At 60.4% G+C, this 17,178-nt stretch overlaps 1 protein-coding gene across 1 annotated transcript in view; it reads left to right on the top strand.

Annotated features, from left to right (window-relative positions):
* Positions 1-1,126: 1,126 nt before the first annotated feature.
* The window catches only part of EVI5L (ecotropic viral integration site 5-like), an 18,971-nt gene continuing 2,919 nt past the window's right edge, over positions 1,127-17,178 (top strand). Inside the window, exons 1-14 of the mRNA XM_011982022.1 lie at positions 1,127-1,307; positions 2,347-2,536; positions 3,397-3,621; positions 3,732-3,806; positions 4,434-4,559; positions 6,142-6,285; positions 6,389-6,478; positions 7,742-7,839; positions 7,929-7,989; positions 10,700-10,753; positions 11,780-11,812; positions 13,301-13,441; positions 15,693-15,821; positions 17,008-17,148. Of these exons, the coding sequence (XP_011837412.1) occupies positions 1,171-1,307; positions 2,347-2,536; positions 3,397-3,621; positions 3,732-3,806; positions 4,434-4,559; positions 6,142-6,285; positions 6,389-6,478; positions 7,742-7,839; positions 7,929-7,989; positions 10,700-10,753; positions 11,780-11,812; positions 13,301-13,441; positions 15,693-15,821; positions 17,008-17,148 (1,644 nt within the window). The 5' untranslated portion in view covers positions 1,127-1,170. The remainder of the gene's footprint in view (positions 1,308-2,346; positions 2,537-3,396; positions 3,622-3,731; positions 3,807-4,433; positions 4,560-6,141; positions 6,286-6,388; positions 6,479-7,741; positions 7,840-7,928; positions 7,990-10,699; positions 10,754-11,779; positions 11,813-13,300; positions 13,442-15,692; positions 15,822-17,007; positions 17,149-17,178) is intronic.

The following is a 17,178-nucleotide window of genomic DNA, read 5'->3' as shown; positions in this document are numbered from 1 at the left end:
GCCCCCTGCTAGGGGTCCCCTGGCCATCAGTCCCCACACAGGCCACAGCAGAACCCAGGAGCCCTGGCCTCAGGATGGCCAGTGACAGCCAATGTCCATGGGGCCGTCGCTAAGTGTCAGGCTCTGTTCTGACCACGGTATGTGCAGTCACATGCTCAGTTTCCACAGCCACCCTTGAGGCTAGGTCCTGTATGATCTCAGTGTACGGAGGCTCAGAGACACCAAGTGACTGGCCCAAGGTCACACAGCTGGTGGAGGGGAGCCATGCTTCAGACACAGATCCATTTGAGCCCAGGGCCTTTGTTTTTGACACGGCATTGATCTGCCTCCTCCAGCTGGCAGAAGGCAAGAGGTCAGTGTCCTTCAAGCCCCTAGAAGGATCAGGCCAGATGACACGGCAAAAGGATAGGAGAGATGTGCATGGGACTCTCCTGGCACGTGGCAGGCAAAGATCTGGATACCGATCGGAGCCCACGGCTCTGGCTCTGTGTCTGCCAGGGCACAGATTCCCAGCACTCTGCCACGTCCCTGGCTTCCCAGCCCAAGGGGAGTCGACTCTTCCGGCCGTTGGCAGCACCAGACAATTAACAGTTGAGAGTAATTGCTCTTGGCCGTGCCAGCAGCCCACTTTGGTTGATGAGATGGGGAGAGTCAGACACTGATGTGGGACTCCCAGGGCAGGCCGCAGAGGGGACGGGGACCAAGCTGTTAGGAAAGGCTGGCAAAACAGAGGCTCCTGCACCCCGAGGTCCCAGCAGGGTCCGTGGAGCCCCGTGTGACAGGGAGCCTCCGCTCTGGGCCCTGCTCCAGCCTTAGGGGTGTCGAGTTGAGCCTTGGCCTGCATTCCCAGGGACAGCAGGACAGCTCACGTCCTGGCAACTGTCCTCCTGTCTCCATCCAGACGTCCGGCCTGATGAGACAGACAGGGATCCCAATCACCAGGGTCTCAAACAGAAGGGGCAGCATGGCTGTCAGCTGGGCTGGAGCACATGGGGATGAGGGGTGCACAGACTGGGGTGGACCAGAGGTAGGAAGCCCAGGGTGAGGAAATGTCCTGAGAGTGGGCAGGCAGGATGGAATGGGCACCCACCCAATGCCGACCACGCATGTCTCTGGCCCCCAGACAGAGCTGTGAACCAACCCCGCTCACGGCTAACAAGCCCACCCACCATGGCGAGCCCCACTCTGAGCCCCGACTCCTCATCCCAGGAGGCCCTGTCGGCCCCCACCTGCTCCCCGACCTCTGACTCCGAGAACCTTAGCCCCGATGAGCTGGAGCTGCTGGCCAAGCTCGAAGAGCAGAACCGGTGAGTTGGGGACTTGGGGATGGGGTGGAATCTTGGGGTGCAGCCTGGGCCCCCACAGGAGTTCCCAGGTGCCCTCACATTCAGAGCCAGTCCCAGTGTGTGCAAGGTGACAGCCACCTCCAGATGCTGGACGAGGGACACCTCCTTTCATCCCCCCAACCCTGGCTGAACATACGTGTCCCCACCCCGTTCAGATGAGACCGAGGGTTTAGGAGGTCAAGTGAATCTGTGGATCCCCCGTGGTTGATGGAGCCAGGACTGGAGGGAAAGTTGAGCGGGGCCTTCCTGCTTTCCTCCTCTGGCCCCACCCCCGTTTAAAATGCAGGTTTTAGGCTGAACGTGGTGGCTCACACCACCCAACACTTTGGGAGGCCGAGGCAGGCAGATCACCTGAGGTCAGGAGTTTGAGACCAGGAGTTTGAGACCAGCCTGACCAACATGGTGAAACCCTATATCTACTAAAAACACAAAGTTAGCCGGGTGTGGTGGCATGCACCTGGAATCCCAGCTACTCGGAAGGCTGAGGCAGGAGAATGGCTTGAACCCGGGAGGCAGAGGCTACAGTGAGCCGAGATTGCGCCACTGCACTCCAGTCTGGGCAAAAGCGAAACTCTGTCTCAAAAAAAAGGGGGTGCTGAGGGCAGTGGCTCACACCTGTAATCCCAGCAGTTTAGGAGGCCGAGGCAGGCGGATCACCTGAGGTCAGGAGTTTGAGACCAGCCTGACCAACATGGTGAAACCCTATATCTACTAAAAACACAAAGTTAGCCGGGTGTGGTGGCATGCACCTGGAATCCCAGCTACTCGGAAGGCTGAGGCAGGAGAATTGCTTGAACCAGGAGGCAGAGGTTGCAGTGAGCTGAGATCGCACAACTGCACTCCAGCCTGGACAACAGAGTGAGATTCTATCTCAAAAAAAAGAAAAAAAACACAAGAGGGACCCAATCCCTGGAGACCCCCAGGAGGATGGGTTGGGTTCCCCAAGGATCCCTGTCCCTAGGGAGTCACTGGTGCCCCTCCGCTGGCCCTTCCTGTCCAGGCTCCTGGAGGCCGACTCTAAGTCCATGCGCTCCATGAATGGCTCGCGGCGGAACAGTGGCTCCTCACTGGTGTCCAGCTCCTCGGCCTCCTCCAACCTGAGCCACCTGGAGGAGGACACGTGGATCCTGTGGGGCCGAATCGCCAATGAGTGGGAGGAGTGGCGGCGCAGGAAGGAGAAGCTGCTCAAGGTGGGGGACGGCCAGGCAAGCGGGGCAGGGCCGACGGCGTGAGCGGGTGGTGTGGTCACTCAGCCACCGGGCAGCGCCAGGGTCTGTGGGGCCTCAGCCTGGGCACAGTGGCAGCAGTGGAGATGTGCAGGCACTTTCAGAGTGTCCTGCCAGGGCACAGGGACAGGAGAGAGTGAGTGAGGGTGGTGCTGGACAGGCCCTGCACCTCAGGTGCCCATGTGCTTGCTGCCCTGTAGTGCCCACGAAGAATGGGGGCACAGTGGCTCACGACTGTAATCCCAGTACGTTGGGAGGTTGAGGCAGGTGGATCACCTGAGGTCAGGAGTTGAAGACCAGCCTGGCCAACGTGGCGAAACCCCGTCTCTACTAAAAATACAAAAAATTAGCCGGGCGTGGTGGTGGGCACCTGTAATCCCAGCTACTTGGGAGGCTAAGGCAGGAGAATCACTTGAACCTGGGAGGCAAGAGGTAACAGTGAGCCAAGATCACGCCACTGCACTCCAGCCTGGGCAACAGAGTGAGACTCCATAAAAAAAAAAAAAAAAAAAAAGTTTAAAAACTAGCCAGGCATGGTGGTGCACACCTGTAGTCCCAGCTACTCAGGAAGCTGAGGCAGGAGGATCGCTTGAGCCCAGGAGTTCAAGGCTGCAGTGAGCTATGTTCACACCAGTGCACTCCAGCCTGGGTGACAGAATGAGACCCTGTCTCTAAAAAAAGGGGGTAAAAAAAGGATTGGGGACCATGAGTTCTGTGCCATACTTGAGGCCTGAACGAGCCACGCCTGAGGAGCTGGGCTGAGTGGCCACGGGGAGGCTGCACTGAGACCGAGTCCAGCCCCGGCTTCCCACTCCCGTGGCCAGGAGCTGATCCGCAAGGGCATCCCACACCACTTCCGGGCCATCGTGTGGCAGCTCCTGTGCAGCGCCACGGACATGCCAGTCAAGAACCAGTACTCTGAGCTGCTCAAGATGTCCTCGCCGTGCGAGAAGCTGATCCGCAGGGACATTGCCCGCACCTACCCAGAACACGAGTTCTTCAAGGGCCAGGACAGCCTGGGCCAGGAGGTCCTTTTCAATGTCATGAAGGTGAGGCCCAGGGCTCCCCACTCCCTCAGTCCCAAAGGAAGGAGCAGTTCCCCAGTTCACCGGCTGTGCTGGTCGGCGGGACCCTGCCCTCAGGACTCGCTCTCTTCCAGGCATACTCGCTGGTGGACCGGGAGGTGGGCTACTGCCAGGGAAGCGCCTTCATCGTGGGCCTGCTCCTCATGCAGGTAGGTTGCTGGGGGGTGGCTGAGATCCCGCCAGACAACAGTCCACGCTGGGCTCGGCCTCCAAGAGATGAACAGAAGTGGCGTGTCCTCCCCCCAGCGTCCTGCTAGAGGCAGATCCTCCCTCTCTATCCACACCCGTGATCTCTGCCAGTCCCCAGGCCAAGGCCCAGTGAGTGGCACCTGTCTGGTTGGGTCCTGTCTGCTGTACCATCCAGGACAGAGACAGGGTTTGGAGGGACCTCAGACTGGGGAATTAGGCCATCCAGCGTGGTGTTTATGGGCCTTGGGGGCTCTCCTCCAGAGAAACTGGGGGGCTTAGGACAGGGAGAGAGGACGCAGCTGGGAGTGGACAGGAGGTGTCCTAACCAGGTGGGTACTGGCAGTGGCTAGCCCTGGGTTCAAGTCCAGCTTCCCTGTTTCCCGCCAAGTGGCCCTTGACAGGTGACCTCAGCCTCAGGTTTTCCATCAGTAAAACAGTGAGTGGGGACACAGGGACCAGCAGTGCGTTGTGAGGATCTAGGGAGCCAGATACCAACGTGGACACAGGCCCCTTACCCCAGGGCGCTGATGAGCAGCGAAACGCTCCTCCCCACTGCCCTGAGCCCTCCCACCTGCCCATCCCCCCAGATGCCCGAAGAGGAGGCCTTCTGTGTGTTCGTGCGGCTGATGCAGGAGTACCGGCTGCGGGAGCTCTTCAAGCCCAGCATGGCTGAGCTTGGGCTCTGCATCTATCAGTTCGAGTACATGCTGCAGGTGAGCAGGGCCACAGGTGAGTAGGGCCACAGGTGAGCAGGGCCACAGGTGGGCAGGGCTGCAGGTGAGCAGGGCCACAGGTGGGCAGGGCCGCAGGTGAGCAGGGCCACAGGTGGGCAGGGCCGCAGGTGAGCAGGGCCACAGGTGGGCAGGGCCGCAGGGGAGCAGGGCCACAGGTGGGCAGGGCTGCAGGTGAGCAGGGCCACAGGTGGGCAGGGCCGTAGGAGGGCAGGGCCACAGATGAGCAGGGCCGCAGGAGGGCAAGGCCACAAGTGGGCAGGGCCACAGATGAGCAGGGCCACAGGTGGGCAGGGCCGCAGGAGGGCAGGGCCACAGGTGAGCAGGGTCACGGGGGAGCAGAACTACAGGAGGGCAGAGCTGGCACCCCGGGCCGTACCCGGGCATCTCTTGGACTGAAAATTCTAAGCTGTGAAATCACACCTGGATGTTCCAACTCCAAAAGGCACTCCTCTCCCCATACCTCACTGCCCTGAAGGATGCTTGGAGGGACAGGAGAGCCGCCACTGAAGGGGGGCTCCCAGGGCCGCTGAGGCAGAGGGGTGGGGCAGGCTCACATCGGGCAGAGCCGCGGCCACCTCCCTGTCTGCTCCAGAGTGTGGTGGAAGGAGGGAAAGTGTTGTCTGCCTGCCTGATTACCAGAGAGCCACAGACGTCTGTTTATAAATAGCAGCCCCCGCAGGGCCTGCTCCTGGCTGGCAGACAGAGCCGCCAAGGCTGTGCACGGACATATACACATCCGCGCGCACACACACACACCGGCCTGCCTCCGCTGCCATGGCAGGTGGGGCTGTGCAGTCATCCCTGGATGTGACAGCCCCACTCCCTGGGCCTGGAGCATGGGCAGTGCTGTAGCCTAAGGGGGCCTGGCAGTGCCACAAGCAGGAGGCCTGGGCTGCAGAGAAGGTGCCACCCCACCCCAGGCTGGGTAGCAGAGCCCTCCCACAGCCAAGCTTGCAAACTGAGGGTGCAGAGAGCCCCCGGCACTGGGAGGAAGCCCGGGATCCTAATGCCTTCTTCAGCCTCAGTTTCCCCAGCCATCTGCCACTTTCCGGCTGTCTAGAGTTCAGGCCAATCCAACACAGCTTGCACAAAGCTTTATGCTGTGGCCCGAGGGAGGTACAGCAACTGGCAGGTCATGTAACAAGGTGAGGGGAAGCTCCCCCCAGGGCCAGGGGCTTTCACCTGCCCATGCTCCACCTCTGGCTCTCAGGGTGTCTGTGAGGAGTGATCCAACTCCCCCAGCCTCAGACACACCCTCTCAGGCTGTCGTGAGGACCCCATGAGCTGCCACAAGGGCATTGCCTACCCAGGGTGGGCCCCCAACACACACAGGCGGCTGCAGCTCTTGCCATCCCTGCTTGTCCCCACCCCATGCTGCTCAAAGCTCTGGGGTGCTTCGGCCTCCCCCAGACAGATTGCTGAGGGCACACCAGGAAGGGAGCCTCGGGTTGCCCAGCACAGGTCCAGGAAGGCTCCCTGGAGGCAGGGACACTGAGGCCCAGCACCCCCCGGTGGGAGGGCGTCCCCCTCACTGTGCCCACCTGGCCTCCCACCCCTGCAGGAGCAGCTCCCAGACCTCAACACCCACTTCCGCTCCCAAAGCTTCCACACATCCATGTACGCCTCATCCTGGTTCCTCACACTGTTCCTGACCACCTTCCCACTCCCCGTCGCCACCCGGGTCTTCGACATCTTCATGTATGAGGTGAGGACCGATGGTGCCTGGGGAGGGAAGAGAGCCCGTTGGGGGTGGCTGGAACAGGAGCCTCCCTGCCCTCCTCCTCCCACTGCCTTTGCTGCCTTTGCAGGGGCTGGAGATCGTGTTCCGAGTGGGCCTCGCCCTGCTGCAGGTGAACCAGGCGGAGCTGATGCAGCTGGACATGGAGGGGATGTCCCAGGTGGGCCAGGAGGGCCAGGGCCAGTGGGGCTGCCCCCAACCAGGGGCTCCGAGTCACAGGATGCCCTCGCAAGTGACAGAGAGGGCCTGGCTTCGAGGGTGGAAGGTGGCGTGCCTGACCTCCCTGATCTGTTTCCATCCACTCTGTTCCCCTGAGGTCTCCCTGAGGAGGCTGAGCCCTGGGAGCCCCACTGCCCACCTCCTGCCCCAACCCTGCAGGTTCCCCGAAGCCTGATGGCAGGTCATGAGTCTGGCTGACCATGAGGGCATCCCCACCCTGCCCCCCGGCCTGGTGAGGGCACATGAGGGAGTGCAGGGGTCTAAGCAGCCTCACGCCTTGCCCCGCCTCGGCCTGGCCTGCCTGGAGGTCCTGCTGCTGGCCAGCCTGCCTCCCACCGCCACTTCTCTGCTGTGCAGGCCCCTGCCTCCTCCCAGCGTCCTCCAGCTGGTGCTTCAGGGAAGAATGCACAAAGGCCACGGTTGTGTCCGTGAACACGGGCAGGCATTGTCCACAGCTGCCAGAGGGGGCCAGCTGGGCCGGGTGCGGGAGCCTTGTCCCCCACCCGCTTACCTTAACCCTTTGCACAGGCCCAAGGCCCCCAGCATGCCCGTCCTCCTTCCCCCACGAAGGTCCCCTGTGTCAGATCCCCCGACCCTCAGCCTTCACTCCCAGGAGAGCCTCCTTGGCCTGCTTCTCTCTTTTCCTTTTTCTTCTTTCTTTCTTTCTTTTTTTTTTTTTTTTAAAGTCGGAGTTGCTCTGTGGCCTAGGAGTTGCTCTAGGAGTGCAGTGGTGCAGTCCTAGCTCCCTGCAGCCTCCACCTCCTGGGCTCAAGCAATCCTCCCGCCTCAGCCTGCTGAGTAGCTGGAACCGCAGGTGCACACCACCACGCCCAGCGAATTTTTTTTTTTTTTTAGAGATTGGGTCTCACTATGTTGCCCACACTGGTCTCAAACTCCTGGGCTCAGGCGATTTCCCCCACCTCAGCCTCTCAAACCTTTGGGATTATAGGTGTGAGCCACCACATCCAGCATCTGCCTGCTTTTCTTCTGGAAACTAAGGCTTTGGCTGCAGGCAGCCCCCCATTCCCTCCCCTCACACTCAGTCTTTCCGGTGCTCCTCAAACACTGAGGACACGGCGTTGAGGACATGGCGACATCCTGGGCAGACTGGTTCCTGCCCCCCTCCAGGGCAGTAGGGCTCGGGCGGTCCCCAGTGGTCAGGGCCTGCATCTTGGTGACCTGGTGACCGGCTGTGTCCCCACAGTACTTCCAGAGAGTGATCCCCCACCAGTTCGACAGCTGCCCGGACAAGCTGGTCCTCAAAGCCTACCAGGTCAAGTACAACCCCAAGAAGATGAAGAGGTCGGTGCCTGCTGGGCAACCAGGGTGCTGGTGGGAAGGGGGGACCCCCGAGGGCATGACAGTAACCATGGGGCCCTCCCGCTCTGCAGGCTGGAGAAGGAGTACGCAGCCATGAAGAGCAAGGAGATGGAGGAGCAGATTGAGATCAAAGTGAGTCCAGGGGCCCGGGGGGCGGGGACAGGCATGGGAGGCCCTTGGGGGCTGCCCTCCGTACTTTAAGATCGGCCACTAGGGGGCGGGCCTTTCCAGCGCACAGGCGGACTCGGCCGTCCTTGGTGGACAGGCCTTGGCCTACCTGCGCCGTCCTTCACCTGTTAGGCCAGCTGTGAGCGCCTCCCCCGCCTGACGCCGCGGTAACCAAGACTGTCAAGGTCCCTGCCCTGCTGGGCCGTCCAGAGTCATGGGGAAGCAATCAATAAACCACTGAACTAGAGTGTGGACTCTAAATGCTCTGGACAAGGATGTGCGCGGTGGGCAAGGCTGACCTGGGCAGCGGCTCCGGGCCCAGGGGGTCCAGGGCTACAGGCCCAGGGCAGCAGCGTGCCTTGGGGGCTGGAGGAATTTCAAGAAGGTGCAGTGGAGAACCCCCCAGGGGACCGCCTTATGGAGAAAGATGGAGCACGCAGGGCCCAGACAGCAGGGTGTGTAGGACAGGGCGTGGGCACTCACCTGGGGCCCCTGGTTCCTGGGGCACCTGGCCCGCCAGCCCTACCAGGTCAGGGGGTTCCCTGAGTGTGCAAAGCTGCTCTCTCTTTCCTTGCGTGTTATTCCCTTTTCATGTGATTTTAGTTATTTACTCAACAAGCATTTATTGCCGGGTGCGATGGCTCATGCATGTAATCCCAGCACTTTGGGAGGGGGAGGCAGGTGGATCGCTGGGGGTCAGGAGTTCAAGACCAGCCTGACTAATACAGTGAAACCCGTCTCTATTAAAAATACAAAAATTAGCCGGGCGTGGTGGCACACACCTGTAATCCCGGCTACTCGGGAGGCTGAGGCAGGAGAATGGTGTGAACCTGGGAGGTGGAGGTTGTAGTGAGCCTAGATTGCGCCACTGCACTCCAGCCTGGGCGACAGAGCAAGACTCCATCTCAAAAAAAAAAGAAAGAAAAAAAAACCATTTATTGAGCACCTGCTGTGTGCCAAAGTCACAGCTGAGACTGAGGACGCCCCAGTGATAGGAATGGACACACACAAACCCAACACAGCCTGGCTCCATGCTGTTCAGGGGCAGAGCCACACAGTGGCTAACACTGGAGTCCAACAGACAAGGACCGAAATCCAGCTCCAGCAGGCACAGTGGCTCACACCTGTAATCCCAACATTTTGGGAGGCCAAGGTGGGAGGGTGGCTTGAGGCCAGGAGTTGGAGACCAGTCTGGGCAACATAGCAATACCCCGTCTCTACAAAAATATAGAAATAAATACAAAAGGCACACCCAGCTCCTGCAAGGATGGGTGTGCTTGGTGCTGTAATGGGTTGAAGCCAGAGAGATGACAGGGAAACCCAGGGACCAGGGATCAGGGCTCCAGATTGCTATGAGGACCAGAGACCTGTGCCTGAAATAACTCTGACCCAGCCGAACTGAGGAACTAGAGCAATGCCCTGCCCCCCTCTGACTCAGTTTCCCCACATGACATGCATCCATGGCTGTCAAGTCTGCGGTTCTGTCTGACTGCATTTGCTTCCTGGGAATGTTCTAGGTGTTTCCATCACCTTTTCTCCCCAGAAGAAACCCAGGAAATATTCTGTGTGACCTGCAGTGTGGCAGGACCCTCACTCACCTGCCAATCCAAACAATTTCTGTACCACCTTCATATCAAGCAAGGGGGCGCAGGTACAGTTGAGATTCAACTCGTTTGCAAACTTCACCTGCTCCCCAAAGGGTCCTGGGGAACCTAAAGTGCAAATATCTTTTTCTTTTTTTTTGGGGGGGGGGTGCTGATGGAGTCTTGCTCTGTCACCCAGGCTGCAGTGCAGTGATGTGATCTCAGCTTACTGCAACCCCCACCTCCCAAGTTCAAGTGATTCTCTTGCCTCAGCCTCCCCAATAGCTGGGATTACAGGCATGCGCCACCACTCCTGGCTACTTTTTGTGTTTTTAGTAGAGGCTGGTCTCGAACCCCTGACCTCAGGTGATCTGCCTGCCTCAGCCTCCCAAAGTGCTGAGATTACAGGCGTGAGCCACTGCACCTGGCCTAAAACTGCAAATATCTAGCCAAAATCCATCAGCACAGAATGGAAGGCAAGAGCAAGGGAAACGTCATCAAAACCCCAGCCAGGGAACAGGCAAAAACCACTGGGAACAGGTTGCTCTCGGCAAGTCACGGGAATGTAGTTGTCGAGGGAGGATGCGTGATCAGCAGGCTGGACCCAGACTCAAAGAGGAGCCTGCCCCCAGAATTGAACCCGGGTGCTTGAGGCAAAGCAGCGAAGGGTGGGTGGGGGCTACTCCACAGCTGCTTCCCCCACTGATTCCCCCACAACCCTGGGCAGACTGACCCACCTGTGGGATGGAGTCTTCTGAGCGGTTGTGGGTACTGACTGGCCCCCAAACACACACATGGCCACGAAGGGACTCACATTATTTTTACTGAACCCAGGTTTCTTTTAAAACTTTATTTATTTATTTATTTTGTAATAAAGCCAGTCTGGACAGGAATTGGCCCTGTTTTCTGAAATCGCTGACCCAGAACGTAAGATGCTGGCTACACCCTGCCCGGAAAAGTGGCCTGGCCCTAAGGGGCCCGGAAAAGTGGCCTGGCCCTAAGGGGGCTGACCCCGCGGTGGGTTGAATGAGGGGTGTGTGTAGACAGGCGTGGGGGGCGGCCTATGACGTGATCTCCCCCCACTCCCATAGAGGCTTCGGACGGAGAACCGGCTCCTGAAACAGCGGATTGAAACCCTGGAGAAGGTGAGGGGCGTGGCCACCGTGGGGACCTGGTCGCCATGGGGCGTTGTCCACCATGCGGGGCGTGGCCGCCAACCTGGGACTGACTCCTCCAAGTCTTTTCCTCTCTGGAGGACTAAGCAGCCCTACCCTCCTGCCCCAGGACCCGACCTGAACCCCATTTGGAGTGCCGTAGAACTGGGGGCGACTCGTATTGTGATTAATCCTGGAGTAGGGGCGAGTTACAACCCAGTGGCCTGCAGCCACGGGAATACATTTGTGTTCCGCACCCTCCCCGGCGGCGCGGACGGGGAGGAGTGAGGAGGAGGGAGAACTGCCGCTTTGGTGGATGAGCCCCGTAATTGGGCCACAAGGCACCGCACCCTGTAATTTGGAAGTCTCGCCCTCAAAAGAAAGGAAAGGAAACGCAGTGGAGTAGAAGCGTGGCGCCATGGTGGGGAGCCACAGCCCGGATTCTGCTCCCCAACATGTTATGGGGGTGGAATCGGGGACTCACTGAGCCCCAGCCCCGGAAGCCCCCACTTCCTGCTCCTCATTCGTCCTTACTTGACCCTCCACTGGCCACAGGAAGTGGGTCGGCAACCGTATTTGACTGCCCTCACCCCAAAGCCTTGTTCTGCCTTAAAATTAAAACGCACCCCACTCCTCTCCCACTATCCGGGAGGTCTGCACGAAGCCGAAATTCCCTCCGCCCCTCCCAGCCCACAGTTTTGCAGCCAGCCGCAGCCTGGCTGGCCGTGGAGAGTGAGACAGTGGGTTTCCCAGCCCTGCGGCCTCCCCCGCAGCCGCGGGCACCCCCGACCTCCCCACGCACACCGAATCCCTCTCCAGGACGGAACTGGCTCTAGCTTTATTCTTCCTCCCGGTCCTCTCCTGCTGGTTCTCTGGTCTTCCCTTCTCTCTCCCCCGCTTCTAGAGATAGTCCACTGCGTTAGTGACAAGTGATTCTTGTCTGTCTCCCCTCTCCTGTCCCCGCGCCTTCCGCTCTGCCTCCTCCCCCTGTCGCTGGGAATCCCCTTCGCCGGGTAGGAGAGCGCTGCTCTGGCTGATAGGTTAATCCAGGTACTGTAGCTTTTTATCCCCTCTCCGGATTCCTTCCTGGCCCCTTCCCTGCACCCTGCACACGACAGCCAGTAACCGCCTCTTCCCTACCATTCTGCGGGCAGGCCTGGCGCCATGCATGGGGCAGCTGGGGACCGCTTCTGGGGGACACAGAGGCTTCCCGGTGGGCGGGGCATGTGAAGTGGGGAGAAGTGTGTGTGTGGAGGGGCTGTCTGTGAGTGCGTTTGGGTGTGAATGTCTACACGCATGTACAGAAAGCTTCCTCCAGGCGACACAGGGTGGGGACCCAGGAGGGCTGGGGAACCTAAAAGCATATTTACATAAGGCCCTGGTGTGTGCAGTGCTGCGGTCACACACACGCACAACGCACACACACACGCACACACACACGCATGCACACGCACGCACAACACACGCACACACACATGCACAACACACGCACACACATGCACACACATGCACACACACGCACACACACGCACACACACGCACAACACGCACACACATGCACACACGCACACACACGCACACACACACATGCACACACGCACACACACGCACAACATGCACACACACGCGCGCAGACGCGCGCACACACGCACAACACGCACACACACGCCACACATGCGCGTGCACACACGCGCACACACACGCACAACACACGCACACACACGCACAACACACGTACACACATGCACACACACGCGTGCACACACGCACAACACGTGAACACATGCACACACACGCACAACACATGCACAACACACGCACACACACACATGCACACACACACAAAACACACGCACACACACACGCACACACGCGCCCCGGCCCTCACGCTGCTCCTCTCTGCTCCTACCTGCAATGCCTGCTACCATCTTCTCTAGCTCACCTGCTCCTGCTGCCACCTCATCTTGAATGGCTTTATTTGGAAGCTGCCACCCGCCACCTGGTGGCTTTGAGCCTGGAATGGGGGGCCCAAGTTGGGTAGTGGACGAAGATGAGGTGGGGGAAAAAAAAGGGGGTCTTAGCCCCAGGCAGGTGGAGGCCCCAGAGCCCAGGACTGGAGAAGATGCCCCCTGGGAGTCCAGTCCTGTCCTGCTGGGGCCTTGGCTGTCCCCAGATCCTCACCCTCACTGGCAGAGTCTGGCACGAATAGGCACAGGTGGCCTCGCTGTGCCCCTGGATAAGGACCCCAACTGGGGCAGAGACCGAGAGCCAGAGTGGGGAAGGAAATTGAGCTTTCCAAGCCCAGGGCTAGCTCTGTTCCTCCCAGGCTCCTCCAGGTGTCCTATTCCTGCCTGTCACCCACCCACGTCCCCAGGCCCAGTGGGACGCCCATCCCAGGCTCTGAGTACGGGAGGCCCCCCACCTCACTTCCACCCACCTCCACTCTCTGGGCCTCCCCCTGTGGCGGGAGGCAGGGCCTTGGGTGGGAGCCGAGGGTCACGGCCTCCCCCTCCCTGCCCCCATCCTTGCTGTGCCCAGGGGCAAGTGACACGGGCGCAGGAGGCAGAAGAGAACTACGTCATCAAGCGGGAGCTGGCGGTGGTGCGGCAGCAGTGTAGCTCGGCGGCCGAGGACCTGCAGAAGGCACAGAGCACCATCCGGCAGCTGCAGGAGCAGCAGGTACAGGCGGGTGTGCGGGGCTGCTGAGCGGGGCCACGCCCCGCGCCCCCGCCCCACAGTTTTCTTTCAGGGCTCAGATCTGCGGGCCTCAGCGCCTGGCCCTCCTGTTCCTTTCTGGGGTAAGGGGAACCCAGAGACAAGCGCAGATTCTCCCCCAGCAACTCCACATTCTGGGACATCCTGATTCCCATTTCTTGCCACCTCGTAGGGTGTCTGCAGTGTCTGACTTCCCAACCCCCCAGCCTCAGCAGGGAGACCTCTGAAGATCGGGCTATCCCTGCAAGGTTCCCTCCATGTCACAGGCAGCAGACAGGGCTATGACTGCTTACCGAGGCCCTTGCCTCTCCCCAGAGTCTGAAGAATTGTTGGGCGTCCCTAGGGGGCCAGCCATGACAAATGGGAGGAGGGCAGTCCAGGACTGTTTGGGGAGCTCTGAGCCGGCAGGGTGGGGCTGAGGGGGCACCCTGAGTGTCTTGTGGGCCATGAACTTTGGATCCCATCATGGGCAGGCCCATGAGCTGGGCCCCCCCCCAAAAAAATCTGCTTCTCCTGAAAGCTTTTAGAACCTAACTGCGACCTGGCACAGTGGCTCACAGCTGTAATCTCAGCACTTTGGGAGGCTGAGGTGGGCAGATCACCTGAGGTCAGGAGTTGGAGACCAGCCTGGCCAACATGATGAAACCTCGTCTCTACTAAAAATACAAAAATTAGCCGGGTGTGGTGGCATGCGCCTGTAGTCCTAGCTACTCAGGACGCTGAGGCGGGAGAATCACTTGAAGCCAGGAGGCGGAGGTTGCAGTGAGCTAAGACGGCGCCACTGCACTCCAGCCTGGATGACAGAGCAAGACTCCACCTCAAAAAAAAGAAAAAAAAAAAAAAAAACTTAATTGCAGCTGCACCTGGCAGTCGGGCTTCCTGATTGCAGAGACCACCAGTGGCTGCAGCCCTAAGCACCGCAGGCCACTGGGACATATGCCCCAGAGGGCAGGGAGCGATGCTGTAGGCCTCACTGCCATCCTGGCCTGACCCAGCAGGGCCTGGCGGTGGGGTGTGGGTTGGAGAAACCATGGAGTGCTTGAGAAAGAAGAGCCATCCAATACAGAGGTGCCCCCTCCACCCCCAGGCCCAGAGACTACAGCTCAAGCCTTGGCCCGGGGATTCTAGTTGATCCCCTGCTCCTGGGGAGGGGAAGGGCAGTTTCACTGTTTCTCACTTGTCCCTGTGAACCCCATCGGTATGATGCTGCTGTTGTGGCCCTCAGAGTCTGCGAGCAATCTCGTCCCACCTTGCTGTGAGGCAGCATGGACGTTAGGGAAACTGAGGCTGGGCTCATCCCACCCACCGCATGATGCTTCCTTTCAGGCTCGTCAGAGAGACTCCTGAGCTCTGGCCTTGGGGGGGATGCAGTGATGGGGGAGGCCCAAGGCCACCTCCTCAGGCCCAAAGGGAGGCCACTACAGGCAAGATGAGGTGGCCCAGAGGAGCCACAGCCTGGCAGGGCCCCCACATGGGGCCTGGAGGCCATCTGGGCTGAGGCAGAGCCACCGTCACACATGGATCTCAGAGACCCACAGGAAGAGGGTGGTGGCTGGGAGGGCTGAGGCAGTCCCCTAGAGAACTGCGCTACCAGGCCACAGGGTCAGTGAGAGGGAGCCCGGCTCCCACCCCAGGGGCCAGATGTCCTTTTTCAGGTCCAGGTGGCAGTGTCCATCACTCCGGGGGCCCCCCCACTGGGGAACTTCTGAGAAGCCAGGGCAGGGAGCAAGAGGTTGATACCCACACTCTTTCCCCATCCTTCCCTGTTTGGAAATGGAGGGTGGGATGCAGAGGAGAAAGGTGGAGAGACAGGTGCACAGCCCCAGGCCTCGCCCCCACCCCTGGCCTTACCTACCATGTGGCTGGAATGGTGACCACCCAGCAAGAACCCATCTCCCACCCTCACCAGTGACCCTGGAAGACCACAGTCACTGGGGTCCCTCGGGGCATCCGAAGGCCAAGGCAAGTCCCCTTTCAGAATGTCCCCTCTGTGCAGCCTTTCCAGGAAGGAAGCTGGACCGGGCCAGCTGCATGGGTGCCAGGACCTCTAGGCCCTCTGCTCTGAGCATCAGGGGGTCCAGCCCATGATGCCCCAAACCTGGGCCCCTCTCCCTGCTGAAGGGCTCTGGGGAGGGAGGCAGAAGCCAGCAGGCATGGACGCTGCCCATCCCCCAGCCATGGCCTGGGGCCCCACACAGCTCTCTGCCTCCCCCAGGAGAACCCCCGCCTCACAGAAGACTTCGTGTCCCACCTGGAGACTGAGCTGGAACAGTCGAGGCTGCGGGAGACGGAGACACTGGGGGCCCTTCGGGAGATGCAGGACAAGGTTCTTGACATGGAAAAGGTGCGACAGGAAGCAGGCGGGCAGGTGTCGGGGGAACCCTGGGGCATAGGAGGGGTCCTGGGTAAGCTTTGGGGGTGACCCCAGGTCAGAATCCCCCACCCCCATGCACACATAACCATACATATGCACACACACAGCACAACCCCACGTGGCCATGCCCACCCTCCTGTATGAGGCAAACTCCAGCAGCGTGGCAGCTTCTATGAGCTTCCTGGATACCCCCATCCCACCTGGGTGTGTTTCCCCAGGTACCGGGTTCCAGGAAGGAGGGAGGGAGGGAGAGAGGGGGATGGGGGAGGGGGACAGGAAGGAGAGAAAGGAAGGCCCAGGCCCACTGGGGCTCCCTCCCTACACATTCCCATGGAGACACCATCCCAGGCCTTCTGGGTCCCTCCCCAACTGCTCTCTGACTTGGCATCGACTCCACTCTCCCACGGAGCTCCCAGAGGAAGGAAAGCACCCAGAGACCCATTCACACATGCAGCAGGAGCCTCCACCCCTCCAGCCTGCACTATTTTGGGAGTCCTCCCAAATGGAGGACTGAGAGGCCATCTGCTTCCAGGCCCTCATCACCAGCCAAGAGCTGGGCTCCGCTCCCGCCTCCCTCCACTTCACAGGGAAGTGTGCCTCCAGGACACGCTGCTGGATCCGTCCCAGCCCTAGACCCAAACACGGGTCAGTGCGGACCTCATCTAGAAAGCTGGATTTGGGTCCTGGAGCATCAATCCTCCATCACGGAGCCCTGGGGTGCCAGGCCAGGGCCTAGGCTGGCACTCAGCCTGTTCCCAGTGAGAGCGACTGCCTGGCCTGGTGTGGCCTGGCCTGGGGGCCAGAGGGCAGACAGGGTGTTTCTGCTGGGGCTGGTTCTCTACCTGATCATTCCCCTGAGCGGGTGGATCTCAGACCTCGGGGAGTCTGAGTATGTGCAGGACGGCGTTTATGGGGGTTGCCCTAGGACACCCTGTGAGAGTAGGTGCTGTTATCACACCCATTTTACAGCTGAGGAGCTCCAGCCGGTTCCACAGGCGAGTCTGCTCCCCATGGGCCTTGTCCAGGGGGTCGCCCTCCCCCATCTGAGCCGCCCAAGGCAGAGCTCAGGAGGAAACGTGGCTGGGGGCGTTTGTCCTGCAGGAAGGGCCATGCAGCTGCGCTGCTCCCCCAGGCCCTGATCCCTCTCTCCCCGCAGAGGAACAGCTCGCTGCCCGACGAGAACAACGTGGCGCAGCTGCAGGAGGAGCTGAAGGCGCTCAAGGTGCGGGAGGGCCAGGCGGTGGCCTCGACGCGAGAGCTGAAACTGCAGCTGCAGGAGCTCTCGGACACCTGGCAGGTGAGGGCCGGGTGGGCGCCGGCGGGCAGA

This window comes from Mandrillus leucophaeus, unplaced genomic scaffold (assembly GCF_000951045.1).
Source record: "Mandrillus leucophaeus isolate KB7577 unplaced genomic scaffold, Mleu.le_1.0 Scaffold234, whole genome shotgun sequence".
Taxonomy (NCBI): domain Eukaryota; kingdom Metazoa; phylum Chordata; class Mammalia; order Primates; family Cercopithecidae; genus Mandrillus; species Mandrillus leucophaeus.
The sequence above is the reverse complement of the archived record's forward strand: the minus strand, read 5'-3'. Positions and strand labels throughout refer to the sequence as shown.